Raw genomic sequence first — 20,174 nt, 5'->3', positions numbered from 1 at the left:
TATGATTGTTGGCAAGTTAGCATTTGTTAGCATTTCTGTGGCACTGCTTCAGTATTCAATGTGCTTCACACATATGTTGCCTCAGTAATCCTGGAGGAGGGGAAGTCAATGTTTTTATCTCCAAATTGCAGACTTGGGGGAGGGGTGTGTGTTTACTGAGGCCACCTAGTGAATTCATGGCTGAAGTGAGATTTGAACCAGGGAACTTTGTAATTGACTGAGTTTTATCTTTGTCCTGGCTGCTGCTGTGCCTTTAAGGGTAGCCTGATGCCCAGAAATGTCATTATGGAAGCTTTTCCTGACTTAAGAGAGATGTGAGGGGGAAAGATTCTTTGGCTCTGTTTCTGGGTGTCCAGTTGCTGTTAAATATAATAGGAGCAGGGTCTGGATGATCGAGGGGGAAGTGTTCTTGGCCACTATCCTCCCAATACCTAGAATCAGGATGTATCCTAAACACCAGTTAGGAGTCTGTTACATCACTGAAATTTTTACCATCTCCTCAGGGCTCAGCTGATTCCTATACCAGCCGTCCATCGTTGGACTCTGACGTGTCGTTAGAGGAGGAACGTGAGGGTGTGAAGCGCGAGGTGGAGAGTCAAGCCCAGCAGCAACTTGAGAAGGCCAAGGTATGGGTGAGAAGGATGCTAATGATGTTGGCAGATACAAGGTTCTACTGTGTGAGGCGGAGTTGGGCCCATGAAGGAGCAAGAACTGTTGCCAAGTGACTCTGATTATTTTTAATCAAGGGGAGATTTTTTTTAAAGTATTTATTTATTTATTTAAATTTCTAGCCCACCCTCCTGCATGGTAAGGCTCAGGGTGGGTTACAGCAATCCAGCAATCACAATATAACACAACATAATAAACTGAGATAAGACAATCAAACAATCTCAGTAATAGGTTAAAATTCAAATTATAAAACCATTTCATTTATAGTGCTAATTACAACTATTTCTGAGGCTGCTCCGCATATGTGCATAACAGATGGTAAGCCAATATTACAGAAGGTGGGCAGGTGAGTAAAACTCATATAAGATGGAATATAAGAATGCACTGGGGAGGCCAATACTGGTAGAGCTCCACCATCTCAACCATAAGCCTGGCAGAACATCTCCATTTTAAAGCCCTGCAAACCTGTAGCAAGTCCTTGCAGGGCCTGGTCCTTACCTAGCAGAGTGTCCAACCAAGCTGGTGCCAGAACCAAGAAGGCTCTGGCTCTGATTGTGGTTAAGCAGACCTTCTTTTGGCTGGGGATCACCAGGAGGTGTTGGTCTGTCAAGGGTAATGCTCTTTGGGGGACGTATGGAGAGAGAAGGTTCTGAAGGTATGTTGATCCCAGGTTACATAGGGCTTTGAAGGTTAAAACTTTGAACTTGATCTGGAATTCAACTGGGAACCAGTGTGTTTATGTGCTCTTAATTGTGTTCCTGTGAGAACATGCGCTGCTGTGTTAAGAAGCCATGTTGGATCAGGCCAATGGCCCATCCAGTCCAACACTTTGTTTCACACAGTGGCCAAAATACCCAAGTGCCATCAAGAGATCCACCAGTGGGACTTGAAGCCCTTTCACTGTGCCCCCCCCCCCCAAGCACAAGAATACAGAGCATCACTGCCCCAGACAGAGAGTTCCAACAATAAGTTGTGGCTAATAGCCACTGATGGACCTCTGCTCCATATGCTTATCCATTCCCCTCTTGAAGCTGTCTTTGCTTGTAGCCGCCACCACCTCCTGTGGCAGTGAATTCCACATGTTAATCACCCTTTGGATGAAGAAGTACTTCCTTTTATCCGTTCTAACCCGACTGCTCAGCAATTTCATTGAATGCTGTAATTTCTGGATTGATCACAAGGGTAGTCTGGCGTAGAGCACATTACAGTAGTCCAGCCTGGAGGTGATCACTGTGGCTGGGTCATGGGGAGACAGGTAGGGAGCCAGTTCATCTTTGACCTGCCAAAGATGAAAAAATGCAAGTCTGGCAACATTCACAACTTGGGCCTCCATTGATAATGAGTCAAACTATTCACTGCTGGGGCTGGTAATAACAATGCCTCATCAAGACCTGGGAGATGGATTCCCAATCCCATCCCTCCCACCCACCCAGGCACAGGACCTCCATCTTCAATGGATTTCATTTCAGTTGACTCTTTTTCAACCAGCCAGCCACATCCTCCAAGCCTTTGGCTAGTATATTCTGGATGGCACCTGGGTGACCATCCATCAACAAATATAGCTCAGTGTCATCAGTGTATTGGTGACAACGCAGCCCGAAGCTCTGCATTTGCTGGGCAAGGGGGCGCATATCGGTGTTAAACAACATAGGCAAGAGGATCGCCGCTTGTGAGACGTATTCCAGGGCATAATGTGGTGAAAGAAACCCTTTCCCCAAACAGGGCCAGCGCTGGGGTTTTTGCTGCCCCAGGTGAGGTCCTGTCCCCCAGTGGGGGAGGGTCCCCAGTGCTGGCCCAAATTGGGCCCCGTTTGCTTGGAGAGCTCCTCTTGAGGAGCTCTTCATGCAAACGCCACTCCTGCTTAACTTTCCTGTGGTGTGGGAAAGCTGAGCAGGGCCAAATGGCCCCATTTGTACAGCGGGCTCCTCTTGAAGAGCCCTCCATGCAAACATCTCCCCTGCTTGACTTTTCCGCAGCACGGGAAAGTCTTGGGCAGGGGAAAGAAGCGGTGCGGGGCCTCTGCCTTGCTCTCAGGCTGCCTCCCCTGCCTGTCTCTCCTGCCTTATACGTGGAACAGGTAGCACTTCTGAGAAGGCTACCTTGGAAGTCCTGGCCTTAAGTCTCCCTCCTAGCAGCCTAAATTTTTCCTCCAGGACCTCATGACTGCATTTCCCCACATCGTTGGTGCCAACATGCACCGCAACCACTGGCTCCTCCCCAGCACTGTCTATCAGCCTATCTACTACACGTGTAATGTCCGCTACCTTCGCATCAGGCAAGCAAGTCACCATACGGTCAGTATGTGGTTTTGCCACCCAGCTGTCTACTTGCGTAAGGATCGAATCACCAGCTACCAAGACCCCCCCTCTCTCCCTGCCGAGGGATGGTTCCTTGGTGCGAAAGAATTTCCGCTAACCAACTGAAGAAGAGGTCCCTTCTGAGGGCACATTCCCCTTATCCTCAGCACAGTGCCCTGTTCCCTCTCGACCCTCACACTCCCTGGCAGCAACGGGGCTGCCACGTTCAGAGCGGGGCTCATCTAATACGTCCCCGAGAGTCTTCTCTGAGTGCCTAACTGACCGTCTCTGCTTCTCCAGGGCAGTCACCTCGGCCTCAAAGGTACGAACTCATTCCCTGAGGACCAGGAGCTCCTTGCATTGAGCACACACCCAAGACTTCTGTCCTGTGGGCAGATAGTCAGACAATATTTGTTCTACAGCTCCCACATCCATGTTTGATCATGTGCTCCACAGATGAGAAGACTTTACTACCAAGAAGGGATAACAACTTCCCCTATTTCACTTGGCTGTTTGTGGAAGGGTCTGTTTGCTTTTCAGTTGTTTTGAGGTGGTACCATATTGTTTCCCCTTTTCTTGAAACCACAAAAATTGGGGTGGGGGCAATTTTGTCTCATCACTGATTGGCTCCTTTCTTTAAGCAAGTCACTAAAATGGTATTAATCAATGGAGGAAGAGATAAAGACTGTAACTGAGAGAACCACTGATGTCAAAGAGAGTGCCTCAGCAACTACTGTGTATGCTCTGAAGCCAAAGCTAAAGGCCACTGCTCTTTCTATGAACCCGTGAACCAGTTACGTTTCTTCTAACAACATCTGCTTGTGGTCCCATCCCACTGAGTGTAGTTATAAAGGTCTCAGCCTGTTCTTTTCAACCAGCGCTCCAACTCCGTGGAGACAATAGGCCACCTTGCCAGCTTCCAAGAGGGCATGTAAGGTGGGATTATTTAAGAGAGCCTTTGATGAATGGGTGGGCATATAGTCTTAAAGACAGTTCTTATTTTATGTATTTACTTAGATACTTATACTCTCCTTTTCCCTAATGGGGACCCAAAGTGACCTACCACACTGTTCTCCTCTCTTTCTCGTTATACCTCCAACAACAGCCCTGTAAGGTAAGTGAGGCTGAGACTGAGTGTCTGGCCCAAGCTCACCCAGCAAGCTTCCATAGCAGAGTTGGATTTGAACCTACATCTCCCAGGTCCTAGTCCAACACTCTAAAGACTGTTCCATGCTAGGTCTCTTTTTGTAAGATAGCAATATCTTTGTTTTAGCTGCTTATTGTAAAATTGTTTTATTACCCATGTTTTTGTCACATTGTGTAAACAATGTCATCCCTCTTTTTGGGGAGGTGGCAAAAGGCAAGGTATAGAACTTTTTCTAGTAAAAAACAGAGGGAGGGTTAATATTATCAGGATTTTGTAGACCCCCAAATAAGAAACAATCAATTGTTCCCTTTAACTGCTGAGAGGCAGACACAGTATGTGAGCCCTCCCCCCCAAATAAATCTTTTGCTCAGATGACTCATTCAAGGAAGCTAGGCCTCATTGCTAAGCAACCTGTTCTGTGCTTGGGCTCCAACAACTGCCCTACCTTGCTACTCTCTGGAGCCACCTATGATGTTGATGAACAATCTTTGATGTTTGTGCTTGGGATGAAATGTGCAAAAGCCAACAGCTTACCTGGTACTGACACCCGTCTCTGTTTCTCTCTTTCCCACCCCATCTCAAGCACAAGCCAGTCGCATTTGCCGTTCGTACCAATGTCAGCTACTGTGGTGCAGTGGATGATGAGTGCCCCATGCAGGGTTCTGCCATCAACTTTGAAGCCAAAGATTTCTTGCACATCAAAGAGGTGGGACATGGATAAACCTGGGGACTGGGAGAATGGTTGGAAAAACACCCAAGTTTCAAGCAGGGACATGCGCTGCTGTTTCCAGGATAGAGTACCACCGGTGGGGTGTGTGTCTATGTTTCTGCACTGTGATGGGGGAAATAATGTGTTCTAGGTCTGGAATTCACTTCTCACAGATCCTGGTCAAAGACCAAGGCTAGGTGTCTTTCAACGGTGTGGTCAGAGTCTTAAATGTAGTTTGAATTTTGATGACCTGGTGTAATACGCACAGGCCTCAATGCACAGTTGAGGTGAAAGAGCCAGGTAATTGATCTTTAGTCTTATGGATGCTTGAACAATATTTTCTTGGGATTTAGCTGCACAATGCTACCAATTTTAACAAGGAATAAACAAAGGGAAAAAAATGGATCGAACCCCCGGTTAGACAGGCAGCAATACTTGTCATTCTTTTTGAGTAGAGGGCACTGAAAGTTCCCTTCAAGACATCAGTTCTTCTGATTGCCATCCAGATGCAGAAGGGCTATGGCTTTCAGGCAGAGCACCTGCTTTGTGTGTAGAAGAAAGTCCCAGGTTCAGGCCCCAGCATCTCCAGAAGTAGGTGATGCAAAAGCAGGGCAAATTTAACTGGAGGGACAAAAAAGCCCTGCCTCCTCCCTCACCATGCCCCCCTCCATGGGAGACTTACTTGGCCAGGTGATGACCACAGCAGAACTGTAGGCCATACTGACCTTGGTGGACTATGGTGATCTGATTCTGTCTAAAGCAGCGTCATGAGTTTAATTGTCCTCTTCTTTTAGATGTCTCAGGGGATGTACTTTCTTCTTTTCTTCATCCTTCTTCTCTCCCTCCAGCTGTTCCAAAGCAATGTTTCCCATTTCTTGACATCTCTGTGCTAAGTCCTGCATTCCAGAGTGTCATAGGAACAGGGCTGCTGGGGGGGTGATGAGGAGTGACTTGGGAGTGCAAGATTCTGGGCAAGGTGCTGCAAGCTGATCTCTGATCAGGAATTTTGTACGTGTCCTTCTGAATATGAAAAGTGGGGAGAAGTGAAAAGAGCTTTAGTAGCTCTTGGAACCCCTGGATTAGGAATTACACATGAATAGCATGGGACAGAGCAAGAAGGTGTAATTATAAATCAGGAGTTTTGCAGTGTGTATATATGTTACTGACCCTGAACGTTTGGGACTAAGTAGGTTCTACATCAGTCAGAGAAAATAAAATATTAGTCCCAATCCTGATCGCTAGGCAGAGAGAGACTGTTTTGCAAGGGTGGGCTAGAAAAAGGAATTCTTTAACTGTTTTGCCCCACAGCTGCATACATAAAGGCTAACTGGGGATCTAGTCTGTGACCATCTCCTGTATTGTCTCTTCAGAAGTACAACAATGAATGGTGGATTGGGCGGCTAGTAAAGGAGGGGGGAGACATCGCCTTCATCCCCAGCCCCCAGCGGCTGGAGGCTATACGGCTGAAGCAGGAACAGAAGGCCAGGTGAGAGAGGACCGTGGTGGAAGAAGGAACATTACTTTAGGGATGGGGGTCAGGTTGTAAAATGTGGGGTGACACTGAGTTGCCATCCCCTCAGTAAAGAGTTTGCCTGGCCAGCTTATTCCACGGTAGAAAAAAGGGTGTATTTTTAATTTGCATGTTCCAGTGACACGAATTTTAAGGTTGGCATCCATAAAAATAAATGGTTGGAAAGCCAGCATTTGTCTTAGGCAACACCTGCACAAGCAAGCACTTGGACTAGATCCACATGTGCCACTCACAGCTCTTTCAAACCCTTCTCCTGCTGCTGTTACAGTAAGAGGCTTGCTGGATCAGAACCCAAGTTCATCTAGTCCAGCATCCTGTTTCCCACAGTGGCCACCCAGTTGCCCCAAAAGCCCACAAGCAGGAGTACAGAAGCCAAAGCTGTCTGTGTTGCTGGGTTCCAGCAACTGGCATTCAGAGGTTGTCAGCCTCTGAATAGGGAGACTCCATTGTAGCTATTGTGCTGTTAATGGACCTTTCCTGCATGGATCTGCTTGTTCCCTTTTGAAGCCATTTGAGTGAGTGGCCAACATTGCACGCCTCGGTGAGTAAGTTCCAACAAGTTGGCATTGCACATGTGTAAATGAGAAATATACTGATGAGTGGAAGACAGAAAAGTAGTTTCCAAAGTGCTGACTCTGGGCTTTTGCCTTGGCTGATGGGCTCAATTACATACGTGGGTATGTGCTTTGAAATTAATTCCCAGGTTCTTATTCAAAAAGCCTAGAAAAGGAACTGAGTTTATGCACCTGTATGTTCTCAAGTACCTTGTTTTATAGCCTTACTGGAGGCTGAGAGAGGATACTTTTTTGCAGATGGCTGCTGAACTTCAGAAACTTTGCTTTTCCACCAGGAACAAACGCACATCCAAGCCCTGAGTACTTTTATTTCTCTCCCCCGCCCCCCCCCCCCGCAACATTATTGTAAATTTCTCTCTCTTCTGTCCCAAGTAGGCAATCTGGCAATCCTGCCATCAGCAACCGGCGATCACCTCCCCCATCTCTAGGTAAAGGCAGAAATAGGTCTCTATGCATGTTGCAGTTCCTTGAAAATAAATATGTGGGTGCAGGGTCAGTTTCTAGAGAATCTGGGCTTTTATTATTTTGTTGTTTTGAAAAAGGAGTAAGTTTCTAAACCTTGTGATAGCTATGATTTACTTTAAAGTGTCTGTTGGAATCTTAGGATGCTTCCAAGTGAAAAGGGGGAAAATTGTTGTTGTGAGTGCTAATTTTTAGGACTGAGTAACTTCCTATTCACCTAGGCAGCCCTGAACTGCAAAAGTCTAGTGCTATGATGCAATTGCCCCTCTAGCACTGATAGTTGGAAAAGACGTTGATTAATTAGTTGCAATGGAATCATAGAACCATAGAGTTGGAAGGGACTTACAAGGTCATCTAGTCTAACCCCCTGCACAATGCAGAAAACTCACAAATACTTTCCCTCACACACATCCTGAACATAAGAGAACATAAGAAGAGCCCTGCTGGATCAGTACAGTGATCCATCTAATCCAGCATCCTTCTCATGCAGTAGCCAACCAGTTCCTCTGGAGGTCCAACAACAGGGCATAGAGGCTGGGGTCTTCCCTTGATGTTGCCTCCTGGCTCTGGGATTTAGAGGTTTATTGCCTCTGAATGTGGAGGTTCCCTTTAGTCACCATAGCTAGTAGCCACTGATGGACCTGTCCTCCATGAATCTGTCTAATCCCCTTTTAAAGTTGTCTTTGCCTGTTCCCATCAGTATATCCACGTGAATTTCACATTTTAATTACTCGTTGTGTAAAGAAATATTTATTTCTGTTTGTCCTGCATCTACTGCCCAACTGCTTCTTTGGACGCCCTTGAGTTCTAGTATTTGGGGAGAAAGAGAAAAAGTTCTCTTTTGTCACCTTTCTCCACTCCATACTTACCCCTTAGAGAGAGGTAAGGGACTACTTGCTAGATGCATTCTGGTAGATGGCAGATTATGCAGAATACCCCAATAGATGGCAGGTAATGCTGGAATCACATTGGGTGAATGAGGCTAGAGAAGAGGCTGAAATCAGAATCCATTCCTGGGAATCCAGTCCACTGCAGTTCTGAGGGAAAAAAGAATCTTATACTGCGAAGCCTTATTCTTCCCTGCTGCTTGTTGATACTTTACTGTTGATAGTTCCATGTCTTCTTTCTCTTGCCAAAAGCCAAACAGAAGCAAAAACAGGTAAGGACTTTCTTTTGGGTGCTGTCTTGTTCCAACCCATTTCCCAAAGGAAAAAGCAGGATGACCTGTGCTGTAAAACAGAGTTTGAACAAAGCTTTTGATGCTGAGAGGCGGCTGCCTTGGGTGGGAACAGCTGATCAAAAGCTGGGAATGACAGAAACATGCAGTGGGCAGGGGGGCATCGCTCACTTTTTAAGGATTTGACATCCTGCTGCCATGGTGTGTGACTGCGGCAGGAACAAGCAACAAAAGGGATTCTGAAGGACTGAGGGCTATGTTTATTGGGCTTGAGTTATGTGTGGTGATAACAGAGAATTAGAACAGACCTTGTGACTGCCAGATCCTTATCTTCTCTGTCTGGGCTACAGAGTGAGAAAGCAGCCATTTTTTGATGCTCTCCCTTTTCTAGGCAGAGCACATTCCCCCCTACGATGTCGTGCCCTCCATGAGACCAGTGGTGCTGGTGGGACCCTCGTTGAAAGGATATGAGGTATGGAAGAGCCAGAAAGGGAAGAAATTGGACCCACTACTGACCCCAACAACATTTGGGTCAGCAGCTCCTCTGGCCACCCTCCTCCATTCTTTTAAAATTATTTTTTGCAGGTGACTGACATGATGCAGAAAGCTCTCTTTGATTTCCTGAAGCACAGATTTGATGGCAGGTAAGACTCTCTACCTCTGAAGAGTGCCCCCATCCCATTCCCACTTTCTGACTTGCTTACTGCCTGCTGTCCTCTTTCAGGATCTCAATTACACGTGTCACAGCTGACCTCTCCCTGGCCAAGCGTTCTGTGCTCAACAACCCAGGCAAGCGCGCCATCATTGAGCGTTCTACCACACGCTCCACCATTGGTGAGTCCCAGTAGGTCCTGAAACAGTGATGGGAACTGGCAGGCAAGCAGGTTGATGTGGTAGTCATGCCATCCGCCCACCCACCCCCCCGCCTCCAGTATCACAGGTTGTGTGAATTTAGCAGCTGGTGTTGAATTCCTGAAGACAAGTGTCTTGGGCTTCAAGTTGTCACCTTTCAGTCTGACAAGTTATTAACAAGCCAGGATGCTAGTGAGCAGTTTAATCAGGTGCCCAATCAAGTTTGAGTCTAGTTTTTTCTGTGTATAAACTTGATGGTCCATGATGTGTCTGATAGCAGGATGGTGAAATGGAGTCACCTGCAGAAAAGGGAGGGGTTTCTTCATCCTCAGGGTGGGGGGCAACTCTCTAGGTTTGCCAAAAATACTAGTTTGTAGATTTAAAAAATGTACTTTTCCTGTCTCAAAAAGTGTTGAGCACATTAATTGGCCTCTAGAAGGCACAAAATGTTGGGTGCAGTTGAAGACTGAAGGGGGAACGACAGGAATGGAAAGCAGGAGGAAGGAGGCAAATCTTCCTGTTGAGCTGCTAACAGTATCTTAGGAAGATTAGAGTCAAAAGATGGCTGCTAGCTAGTAGACATACATCTCCTGACCTTAATTTCCTCCCCACCCCCATTCCAGGATGTAACATTTTTAAGAACTGTGACCACTTTGAAGCTAAAAGGGACCTGATGGAGGAATCAGGCAATGGAAGGACAAGTGTGCCCCAAAATCTGAATTGATTATGTCCTCCAGGAATTCCTTAATGTATGAAGGGAGCAGAGTTCCTAACAGCCTTACAGTGGGGGTTGATCCAACCATCCTCCAAGGACCTTTCCTCCAGCTTAAGGAATCTTCCTCCACATGAAATGGCTGTTCCTCCAATGGGAGAACCAGTTAAGCAGGAGGAAGGCTTCTGAGGCTGAAGGAAGGGTTCAGACTTTACTCCACAGGCTAGGGATAGGATCCACCCCAGGGAGTGCAGTTAGGGTCTGGGGTGCATGGCCAACCCCAATTTCTACCAGGAATGCTTTGATACAGTGTAGGAAGGGGGAGGTAAAAATGTCCTCTAACCTCACCTGCTGTTCTGCTAAGTTTAAGAGCTAATTGATCAGCATTGTAGGGCAATCATGTTATATTGGAAGGCTTCTGCAGTTCAGGACCAGCCGTGTCATCAGGAAGCTGTTTGTTTACTTTCAAAGGTTAGCAGTAACCCCACCTTTGCACCAAAGGGCATAGGGAAATTTCTGGTTATTCGTGGTGCAGTCACCCCGCAAGTTCTTGTGGGCCCCAGCTTCTCTAACCCAGGAACATTATTTTATTTTGCCTGTTAAATACAGACTTGGAAAACTGGTCATTAAATGCTTAATGCTCCAGCTCCTTATTAACTGACCTTGCAATTTAGTTTTTTAAAATGGTTATGTCATATACAATAATGCCTCTATGCATAATACTTTTGCAAATGAATTTACTCTCATTAGAATTTGGAACATAATATTTGCTACTGGATTGCCTTTTCCACTGACGCTCTCTTTTTAACACAACAAACATTTATGTCACTGGAGGTAGCAATGGAATTTGTTCAGACTTACTATTCTACCCCCCTCCCTGAAAATATGAATAAGCATCCTTGTGCTTATTGTAAACAGCCAAACTACACAATCACTGGACTTCCATGGCATGGCTCCTGTTGGGCTTGTACCATTTCAGATTGGGAATATTTTAATGCCCCCTCCCATGTGCACCAAAAAAGCCCTTCTCTGCACAGAAAAATGCCATGTGGGTCACCCTGTGAGGAGCACATTGATCAGAGAAGGAAATCTCAGGACGCACTAGAGAGCTTTGGTCACCTTGTACTGACATTACGTAGTAAAACTGGATCACTTGCTTTGTCAGTCTCCTTGAATGTACTTAACATCTCAAGTTTCTTCACCTCCTGCAGTGACCGACAAATAGAATTTATTTATATATCTTGTATTCCTCCTGGGGGGCTTTGCAGTGTTTTCAAAAGTACCTCCCACACATATAATGAAAACACAGTCTGTCCATCTCAGTTTTATCTCCCCACCACCACTTCCTCCAAGAAGATCAGAGTGGCACATACAGCTTTCTCTTTCTACACTTTATCCTTACATCAATGTTTCAAGTAGATTAGACAGAGTGACTGGCCTAAGGTCCACCCCATGGGCCGATGGCTCAGTGAAGATTTGAGTCCCTTTGGCCCTACATAGTTCAGCAACTTTGTAAGGTTGGCAACTCATTACATTATTAACTCATTATTATAAATATGGGAGATGAGCTTGAGAGATTGTGGGTTGCCAGAGAGACCACCTAATGAGCTGACTGAGGAGGTTTCAGCCAGGTTTAGCCAAGGACGACTTGGTTTGTAACTCAGTCTTTACTAGCTCAGAAGGCAAACACTTGACATTGACAAAAAGTGACTTGGCTCCAGCTCAGGGTTGCAACAGACAGGTTTTTGCAGAGCGGAGAGCAGTTTGAACAAGGACTCACTGCCCATAGTTTGTTTGTACCCTCCTCTCACTTTTTAGTAAATACAAACACCTGCAAAACCTGTTTGACCAGAGATTTTAGGAGCCTGTGTATAACCATGGGGAGCAAAACCTGCTCCAATCAGTGTTCACTTTTCTTAGCAGCTATTGTTTGTCTGTGGACAGACTTAGATAATTTTCAAGAATCCCAGCCAACAGTTCTCCCCCTACTGTTGCTCTCTTCTCAGAATCTGATCCCCTAAACATTCCCTCTGGGCCACCATCCAATTGTTCCCAATCTCTTTTGCATCCCTCCAAACTCTCCCTCTCTTACACTCTCCTTTGCCCCAATCTCTCTTCTGCAATGCTAAGAAACTGTGGCTTCTTTGTGTGCCTGATATGTTCACCATTTCCAGTCTGCGGTCAAGCCCACCATTTGAATAGTGGTGAGGAGCAAAGAGTTGGTGAGAAACTGGGGGTGGGGGGAGGTGCAGTCTGTGGCTTTGAGTGGGTTGGGGGCAGAGAGAGCTCCTCTTTTTTCCTTTGATGTAGTGGAGGGGCATCCCCCTCACATCCCTTTTGTTTCCTTCCCAGCTGAAGTCCAGAGTGAGATAGAGCGGATTTTTGAACTGGCCAAGTCATTGCAGTTGGTTGTCTTAGATGCCGACACCATCAACCACCCAGCACAGCTGGCCAAAACCTCGCTGGCCCCCATCATTGTCTACGTCAAGGTCTCCTCCCCAAAGGTGAGCAGGGAAGAGACAGACTATCAAGGGGCAGGTTTCCTCTCATGATATGAACAAGTGGAGGGGAATCCCTCTCCCTGTCTTAATTACACTCCCACTGCCAAGGCCAGCTCTAATGGGGGGCAGAGGGGGGTGCTTGCCCTGGACACTGATGGAGGGGGGCCCCCGCCAAATTGGGTATGAAGTCCATTGTATTCTATCTATGAGACCATAAGACAGAATCGCCCATAAGGGGGCATCATTTTTTAATTTTGTGGGGGGCCCCCCCCTCAAAAAACCTGTAGATCCAGTCCTGCCCATTGCTGATGCATTCTCGGAGTCACCATGGCTTTTGCACCCCACCCCCCCATCAACAACAACTGTAATGGGCCCAGCCCAGCTCCAGGCTTTAGTCTGCTGCAGCATCTCCCCCCCCACACACACACATTGTCACTGCTGATGCTGGGGCTCCCTTCCTACCCATTATTGCAACCCTCACTGGACCCTGAGCACCTCTCAGTCTCCCCTATCTGCTGTCATCCCAGGGCCATCGAGACACCTCCCCATTGCCAACAACTCCAGCAGCCCCAGCACAGCTCCCAGCTTTGCTCCTCTCCCCCATCCCCACCACAACTTTAAGCTTCTGCTGCCGGGCCGGTGCAGCTTCTTTTCCCCCATCACTGCAGCTGCTGCTGCTTTCCCTTCCCATTGGGGCTGCTGCTCTTGCCTCTGCGCCTGGTTTTCTCTCCCACCCATCAGTGCCAATGCTGCTGGTCTGGCACAGCTGGCTGCCAGTGTTTCCAGGTCTTCATTAGCTCCTGGCTGCCATCACGGTCGCTTTGGAGGAGGTAGGTAGTTGTGTTGTCTGTGCATGCATGGACAACACATTTTTATTTGGGGGGTGGAATTTAAACATTCCGATTTTTCTGCAAACCTAGGGGGTTCTCCAAGCTTACAGAAAAGCCTGTTTAGTGTTCAGGTGGGCCCAGAAATGTGGATTTTTGTATCTTCAGATGGCCTCCCCGCATTATTAAATCTATAGATGCCTGTGCTCTGTTGTATGCCATGCCTCCCCCTAGTGGTGGGCTGGGGTGTTAGTTCCTTCCAGCTGGGTTCTCTGCTCAGCATAGAGTCAGGGTGGATCAGAAGAGATGTTCTAACGATAATGTGCAGTTTGCAGGCTCTTGCATCCTTAAGTTGGCTGAGGGCTATGTGGGTAAGGGAAAGGATATTTAACTCTTCAACCTCCCCTTAAAAATCTCTACCTTATTGCATCGTTTTCAAATTCTGTACTCCACTATGAATAAATATATTTGTTCTGCTTTTCAAAACTGGGTTCCCTGCTTTGATGTTAGCATTTTAAAGGAGGGAAATGGTGGTATTAACAAACGTGTATTTTCTTCTTTAAAATGATAATTGCAGAATAGGGGGATGGATTCCTTGCCCTGCACAGCCCACTCCCAAGGCAAATGGAGGCAGCAAAAGCCTGCAGCTTTTATCTTACAAAAGTGTGATCTTTGTCTCATCTGACTGAGTCCTTAAGTCAAATTCTGCTTAGATTTTCACCTTTTTGCTGAGGGGAAGCAGGTACATACTACAGAAAAATACATAAAGTTTTAAACCTTTAAAAATTTTTTTTAAAAAATACCCGCCCCTTCCCCCCCGAAGTACAAAGTTAGCAACACAGTCCAGATTGGTCCTTTCAAGGGTTGCCAGACTGCCACCCAGTGACCAGCTACCATTGAATCAGAATTCTGTCTTCTTCCTCTGCTTTCTGCTGCAGTGTAAAGAGCTCCACAGACATGTGAAGCATGGGCGGTGGGGTGGGGGAGAGGGTAGGAATGGATGGAGAGGGTATGTAAAGGTTTGTGACCTGGTGCTGTGAGAGGTCCCTTTTAACCTGCTCAGCCTCCTGGTCTTCAGGGACCAAGGCTTTTTTTGTAGCAGGAACTCCTTCGCATATTTGGCCACACACACTGATGTAGCCAATCAGGGCCTATAGTAAGCTCCAGGGGGATTGGCTACATCAGGGGTGTGTGGCCTAATATGTAAAGGAGTTCTTGCTACAAAAAAAGCCCTGACGGGGAGAGAGTTGTGGCATGGGCTCCCCAAACCCTACCCCCCCTTTACAGTAAAAGACACAAGCATAAACCACTAGCTTCTAATTGTGACTCCCAGGAGTTTCTGCCCTTTTGTAGAGGAAGTCAGTTCTGACTTTGTGCTAAGTGAGACTGTGGCTTCAGAGGCTGTAGGGGTGGGGCAGACAGGGAGGCTGGTTCTGAGGTTAAAAGAGAGGAACTTCCTGGTTTGCTGTCTGCTCTCAGCTAGATCTAGATGGTCTGTTGGGCTCTGTTGACTCTGTGTGTGTATATTTTTCTCCCCCTATGGAAGGTGCTGCAGCGCCTGATCAAGTCCAGAGGAAAATCACAGGTGAAGCACCTCAGTGTCCAGATGATGGCTGCTGATAAGCTTGTGCAGTGCCCTCCGGTGAGTTTTGTCAGGGGACACGTGCCTTCCCTCCCCCAAGGTGCTGGAGCCATTCTCTTTTCAGCCCACTGTGCCAGCCTCAACTTCACAACACCACCCTGTGTTTGGCTTCTCTCTGTTCAGCACCATTCTTGTTCATTCCACTTTCAGTGGTTTACGGAGTGGCGACCTCTGGCAGGTGTCACGACCTGCTGTCAGTGGCCATGTCTTCCTTCAGTGAAACTGATATGAAGCATTCTTCTGGAGGAGTGCAAAATGTGCTTGCAAACCTGCTTCTGGCTGGCACATTAAAAAAAAAAATTCTGGTGGTATCCTTCATCATTCTCTCAGGCCTGGGAGAAGAAGAGAGTCATCTCCCAGATCTCGCACTGAATGCGGGAAAGGTCAGACTTCAAAAGCATTGGAAAACAGCCCTGAAGACACAGCACGAGCCGCTTCTCTCCTCCTGCTCACTTTGGAGCAATCCCCACCATCATGCTGGGCTTTGGAAGTGCCTGGAGTACCCCTGAAGCTCAGTGTGATGCCACCAGCCAGAGCCTTCCCACCCCTCTGGGAGACAATGAGTACATTCTGGTGCTGGCTGCCAAGGACAGATGAAATGTGCAGACCCCTCTGGAAATTTATTTAATAAAAAGTACCATTGGACCATGTGCAGAGTGCTTTCCCCTTCCCTGAGCAATAATGGCCTGTCCTTAGACATTTAGAATGAAAGAGCAGGGCTTCCTTCCAGGACAGACTGGCAGGGTTTGACTGAAGGACTGACCCCCTGTACCTCTTTTAAAAATAAGCATTTATCTTGCCTCATTCCACAATCTAAAAATAATTGGGAACCTTGTAAGTTTAATAATTTATGGTGCCTCTTCTGTAGCACCAGTAAACATCATGATAGACCATATCTCCTCCCTAGTATCATGACCTCCTATGCCTCAAGTTCTGGGGTATCCACTACTTGACCTCTGTTGGTGTTGCTATTCTGAGGAACTGTTCTCTATTTCCAGTGGCTTGTTCCCTTCCTTTCTCCAGGAGCTCTTTGATGTGATCCTGGATGAAAACCAGTTGGAAGATGCCTGTGAACACCTGGCTGAGTACCTGGAAGTGTACTGGCGAGCAACCCACCACCCTTTGCACACTCTTGGCAGCCAGAACCTCCTGACACCTTCTACTGCCATTCCAGGCCTACAGGTACCAACCACCCCCCAAACCCTTAAAGAATGTCCTGTTGAGTCAGAGTACAGGTCTATCCTGTCCATCAGTGACCAACTAGATATTTTTGGAATGCTCACAAGCAGGGCCAGAAGGTAACAGTCCTCCCTGGAATATCTGGACTTAGGTGTCTGCTGCCCATGAAATCTCACTGATATATACAAAGGTGTTTTTTTTCCTGTTCAGCCTCTTGGAGAGTTTTCCAATGTGTTTACTTTCCATCATAAACATCGGCAAACATCTGAGCATAGCCTGAGCATCTGAGCATAGTGTTCATGAGTGGAACCAGGTCCTCAGTTCAAATCTCACCTCCACCACAAAGACATTAAAATGGCCTTAGAGAAACCATATTCTCTCAGCCCCCTTCCCCTACTAATCTGCAATATATGGAGAATAAAGCTGCCGTATCTTAAAGAGCAGTTATAATAATACATGATACACTGAACTCTGAAAGCAGTAAGTACTGTTGTAGCTTCAAAGAATACCTGTGTGGGAGAGAGCATCAGAGCTTACACTCTTCCCCTCTCCTCCATTTTATCCTCACAGTAACCCTATAAGACTAACAAAATTTGTGATAGGGAATGAGCTTCTGTGTGTCACTACTCACTAGTTTGGATATCTGAAGAAGTGAGCAGTGATTCAAGAAAGCTCATACCGTGCCACAAATTGTAAGTCTTTAAGATGCTGTTAAACTCTTACTCTTTTTTCTGCTGCTACAGACAGACTAACATGGCTATCATCTTGATCAACAACCCTATGAGGTAGGCTCAGCTGAGTGTGTGTAACTGGCCCAAGGTCCCCCAGTGAGCTCCCAAGGCAAAGCGTTGTTGTCATTACAGGGTCAGACTAGGATCTAGGAGACCCAGGTACCTAGAATCCCAGAGATCCGCTCTCTGCTGAGGAGGCTCACTGGATCACCTTGGGCCAGTTACTCTCTTTGCCTAACCTACCTCACAGAGTTGTTGACATGAGGATAAAATGGAAGAGGGGGAAATTGTCATAAGCCAGTTGAATTCCCAGTGGGGAGAAAAGTAGCAGACATATAGCTGAACAAGTAAATAACTTTTAAGTCCTGTTGTCCTACATAAATTGAGTCCTACATCTATCTGATGAAGTGGACTCCATGAAAACTTCTACTTGAATAAAAACTTCTTAATATTGTAAGGCATCAGAAGAGTCCTGATTATATTAGTTTGGCTGGATCCCCCAAGTGTATTTGAGAAGCCCCCACATTCATTTGAGGTCCAGTTTGGTGTAGTGGTTAAGAGCGGTGGTCTTTGATCTGGAGAACTGGGTTTGATTCCCTACTCCCCCACAGCCAGCTTGGGTGACCTTGGGTTGGTCACAGCTCGCTCAGAGCTGTTCTCTCAAGAGCAGTTCTCTCAGATTCTCTCAGCCACACCTACCTCACAGGGTGTCTGTTGTGGGGAGAGAAAGGGAAGGAGATTGTAAGCTGCTCTGAGACTCCAAATGAAGGGCTGAGGTATAAATGTAATACTTCTGAACAAAAGCTGAATTACTGCCTTGCTATAATATGAGAGAACCGTGTTGTGCAGATTGTGAATGGAGTGTAAAAGCCAATGAGAGCAGTTGCCTAAGCACAGGTTCCTAGCATAAATATGCGGCCTGCTGAAGTTTATAGCCGGAATAGCCGGAATCGTGTCGCTGCACCGGGCGGATAAGCAGACAGCTGCCTGAAAAGAAAGGAATTTGGATACATGGTATTTCCTGTGAGTAAAAGTCACACCGGACAGCAGGTGTTGGTATCTTACAACGAAATTTGGCATCCAAGAATGGATTTTTTTGACTTTGTGTTATGAGATGGACTGTGAAGGTTTCTGAAAAAACTTATAAGGACAGAAGTGTCTGAAAGAAGAAAAAGGTTATATAAATAAATGATGTGATGAATACTTAAATCTTATTTGCACAGCTTTGGTTCTGTGTGTTTAATTATCTGCAAGCTGTTTGCATAGTATGCCTCACGGCAACCCTACAGGTGCTATGTTGTTTAAAGCTTTTGTGACCAGGTCTGTGTTTTATGTCTTTCCAGAGCCAGGCCCCACAGGGCGAGCGTGGGAATGAGCACTCCCCGGTGGAGCATGACAGTTTGATGCAGTCAGATGAAGCTAGTGATGCCTCCCGCAAGACGTGGACAGTGTCGTCGCAACGCAGCTCCCGGCACTTGGAGGACGAGTATTCAGATGCCTACACTGACCTGTACCAGCCGCATCGCAATCACAATAGCGGCCTCCACAGCACCAATGGCCATGACTCACAAGACCGCCTTCTGGAGCGCGACTCTGAGCACAACCACAATGAGAGGAACTGGCAGCGCAACCGGCCCTGGGCCAAGGACAGCTACTGAGACCATACTGGGCCAACCACCTCCCCCCACTCCTGGGCCAGGCAGCCATTGAGGTGGGACCAGGCTGCCTTCTCTTGGACTGAGTTGATTGGTCCATCTTGCCTGGTATCAAGCCTTTCTCTTTCCCCTTCTAGCTGAGCCCCACCCACCTCCAGTATACAGGCTCTGCCCCAATATACAGGTGCTATCTATGGAACCCCAGACACAACCACAGCTGCCTGATTCCTATACACAGGGTGGGTGGATTTGCTCACCCATCTATGCTTTGGGTTACGAGGGCCATGATAACGTCCTTGCAGGGTAAATTACATTGGTGGCTTCGCATCCCAGTTCCATTTACTAGGTGGCAGAGGAGTTGTGTACAACCACACGAGACAGGTAGTGTGTGTGTCTGTGCGTGTGTGAGACAAAGGCCACCAGGAGTTTGGGTTCTCTTTTCTAACTCTAGATACAATTTTACAAGATGAGGAACCAGACCTTCTGGTTCTGCTTGTTGGAAGACTAGGTATCAATCAGTAATTTGCTCTAGGCTGGTTGGATGCAGTTTTTTGGACACACTAGTATTGCCCCCACAGCTGCATTTATGGGTGCAGCAAAGCATGGTGCAGTTAGGGCTCTGGAGTGTCCGCCCTGGACTCTGCTGCAAGCTTGAAGCCCATTCAGAGGAACAACTGAGTCAGTGCATGGGAGTTTTATGATAATAGAGCCTGCTTGCGGGATAGGGCGGGGTATAAATTGGAAAATTAAATTAAATATCTGCACAAGTGCGCTACAGGAAAAAAGATGTGAAACTATGGCTTCCAGAATGCCTACTGAGGTGGTAGAATTGTCCCTGCACTATACTACTGCAGGTAGGAGCAAACACATGTTTGCCCACGGGGAGGGGGATTCCCCGCACTTAAATGTTTCCCCACGGGGAGGGGGATTCCCCGCACTTAGAAAGCTAACACATCAGGGAGAAGCCTAGGCTACAGCTGAACTCTTCTCCCTGATGTCTAGTTTTGTGGATGCAGAGAACATTAAGCGTTTTAGAAGTGGGAAGAAGATTCTGCCATAGTATGAAGCTCACATCACACGTAGTCTGAAATAGTATTTAAATGGTTTCTGATCTGTACTTTGCAGAATCTGGCCAAGGGGGCTACCAGTCCAGAAATGTTCTGCAGTCTTTGCTGCAGGTTTTGGTGTGCACATCCAAGTGGTCATCACTGTGCTCCTTATCTGGGGCAAATCAGAGCATCCACTATAGTCACCATGGCAAGAGACTCCCCACAGGGGCTCCTGCCACCTTAAGATAGCCTTCTGATGTGGATGGGGGGGGGGGGGGGTGTAGAAGAGGGTGGCCAAACTTGCTTAATGTAAGAGCCACAAAGAATAAATGGCAGATGTATGAGAACCACAGGACATGAATGTCAGATGTTTGAGAGAGGGGAGGCAAATAGATGGAGAGATTGAAAGAAAGCAACTTTAAATGCATTCTCCAAGCCGCCAGCTGGGTTGGCTTGGAG

General features: G+C 47.0%; 1 protein-coding gene across 4 annotated transcripts in view; it reads left to right on the top strand.

Annotated features, from left to right (window-relative positions):
* Positions 1–18,798, top strand: part of CACNB3 (calcium voltage-gated channel auxiliary subunit beta 3) — a 31,946-nt gene extending 13,148 nt beyond the window's left edge. For 2 of the 4 annotated variants that reach the window (XM_060252847.1, XM_060252844.1), the window contains exons 2-13: positions 504–626; positions 4,697–4,819; positions 6,193–6,308; positions 7,301–7,356; positions 8,530–8,549; positions 8,959–9,039; positions 9,153–9,211; positions 9,292–9,401; positions 12,484–12,635; positions 15,006–15,101; positions 16,125–16,283; positions 18,355–18,798. In XM_060252847.1, coding sequence (XP_060108830.1) covers positions 504–626; positions 4,697–4,819; positions 6,193–6,308; positions 7,301–7,356; positions 8,530–8,549; positions 8,959–9,039; positions 9,153–9,211; positions 9,292–9,401; positions 12,484–12,635; positions 15,006–15,101; positions 16,125–16,283; positions 18,355–18,669 — 1,410 coding nt within the window. In that variant the 3' untranslated portion in view covers positions 18,670–18,798. The remainder of the gene's footprint in view (positions 1–503; positions 627–4,696; positions 4,820–6,192; positions 6,309–7,300; positions 7,357–8,529; positions 8,550–8,958; positions 9,040–9,152; positions 9,212–9,291; positions 9,402–12,483; positions 12,636–15,005; positions 15,102–16,124; positions 16,284–18,354) is intronic. The other 2 variants (XM_060252845.1, XM_060252846.1) reach the window with 2 other exon arrangements.
* The last annotated feature ends 1,376 nt before the right edge of the window (positions 18,799–20,174 follow it).

Source organism: Heteronotia binoei, chromosome 13 (genome assembly GCF_032191835.1).
Source record: "Heteronotia binoei isolate CCM8104 ecotype False Entrance Well chromosome 13, APGP_CSIRO_Hbin_v1, whole genome shotgun sequence".
NCBI classification, from domain to species: domain Eukaryota; kingdom Metazoa; phylum Chordata; class Lepidosauria; order Squamata; family Gekkonidae; genus Heteronotia; species Heteronotia binoei.
The sequence above is the reverse complement of the archived record's forward strand: the minus strand, read 5'-3'. Positions and strand labels throughout refer to the sequence as shown.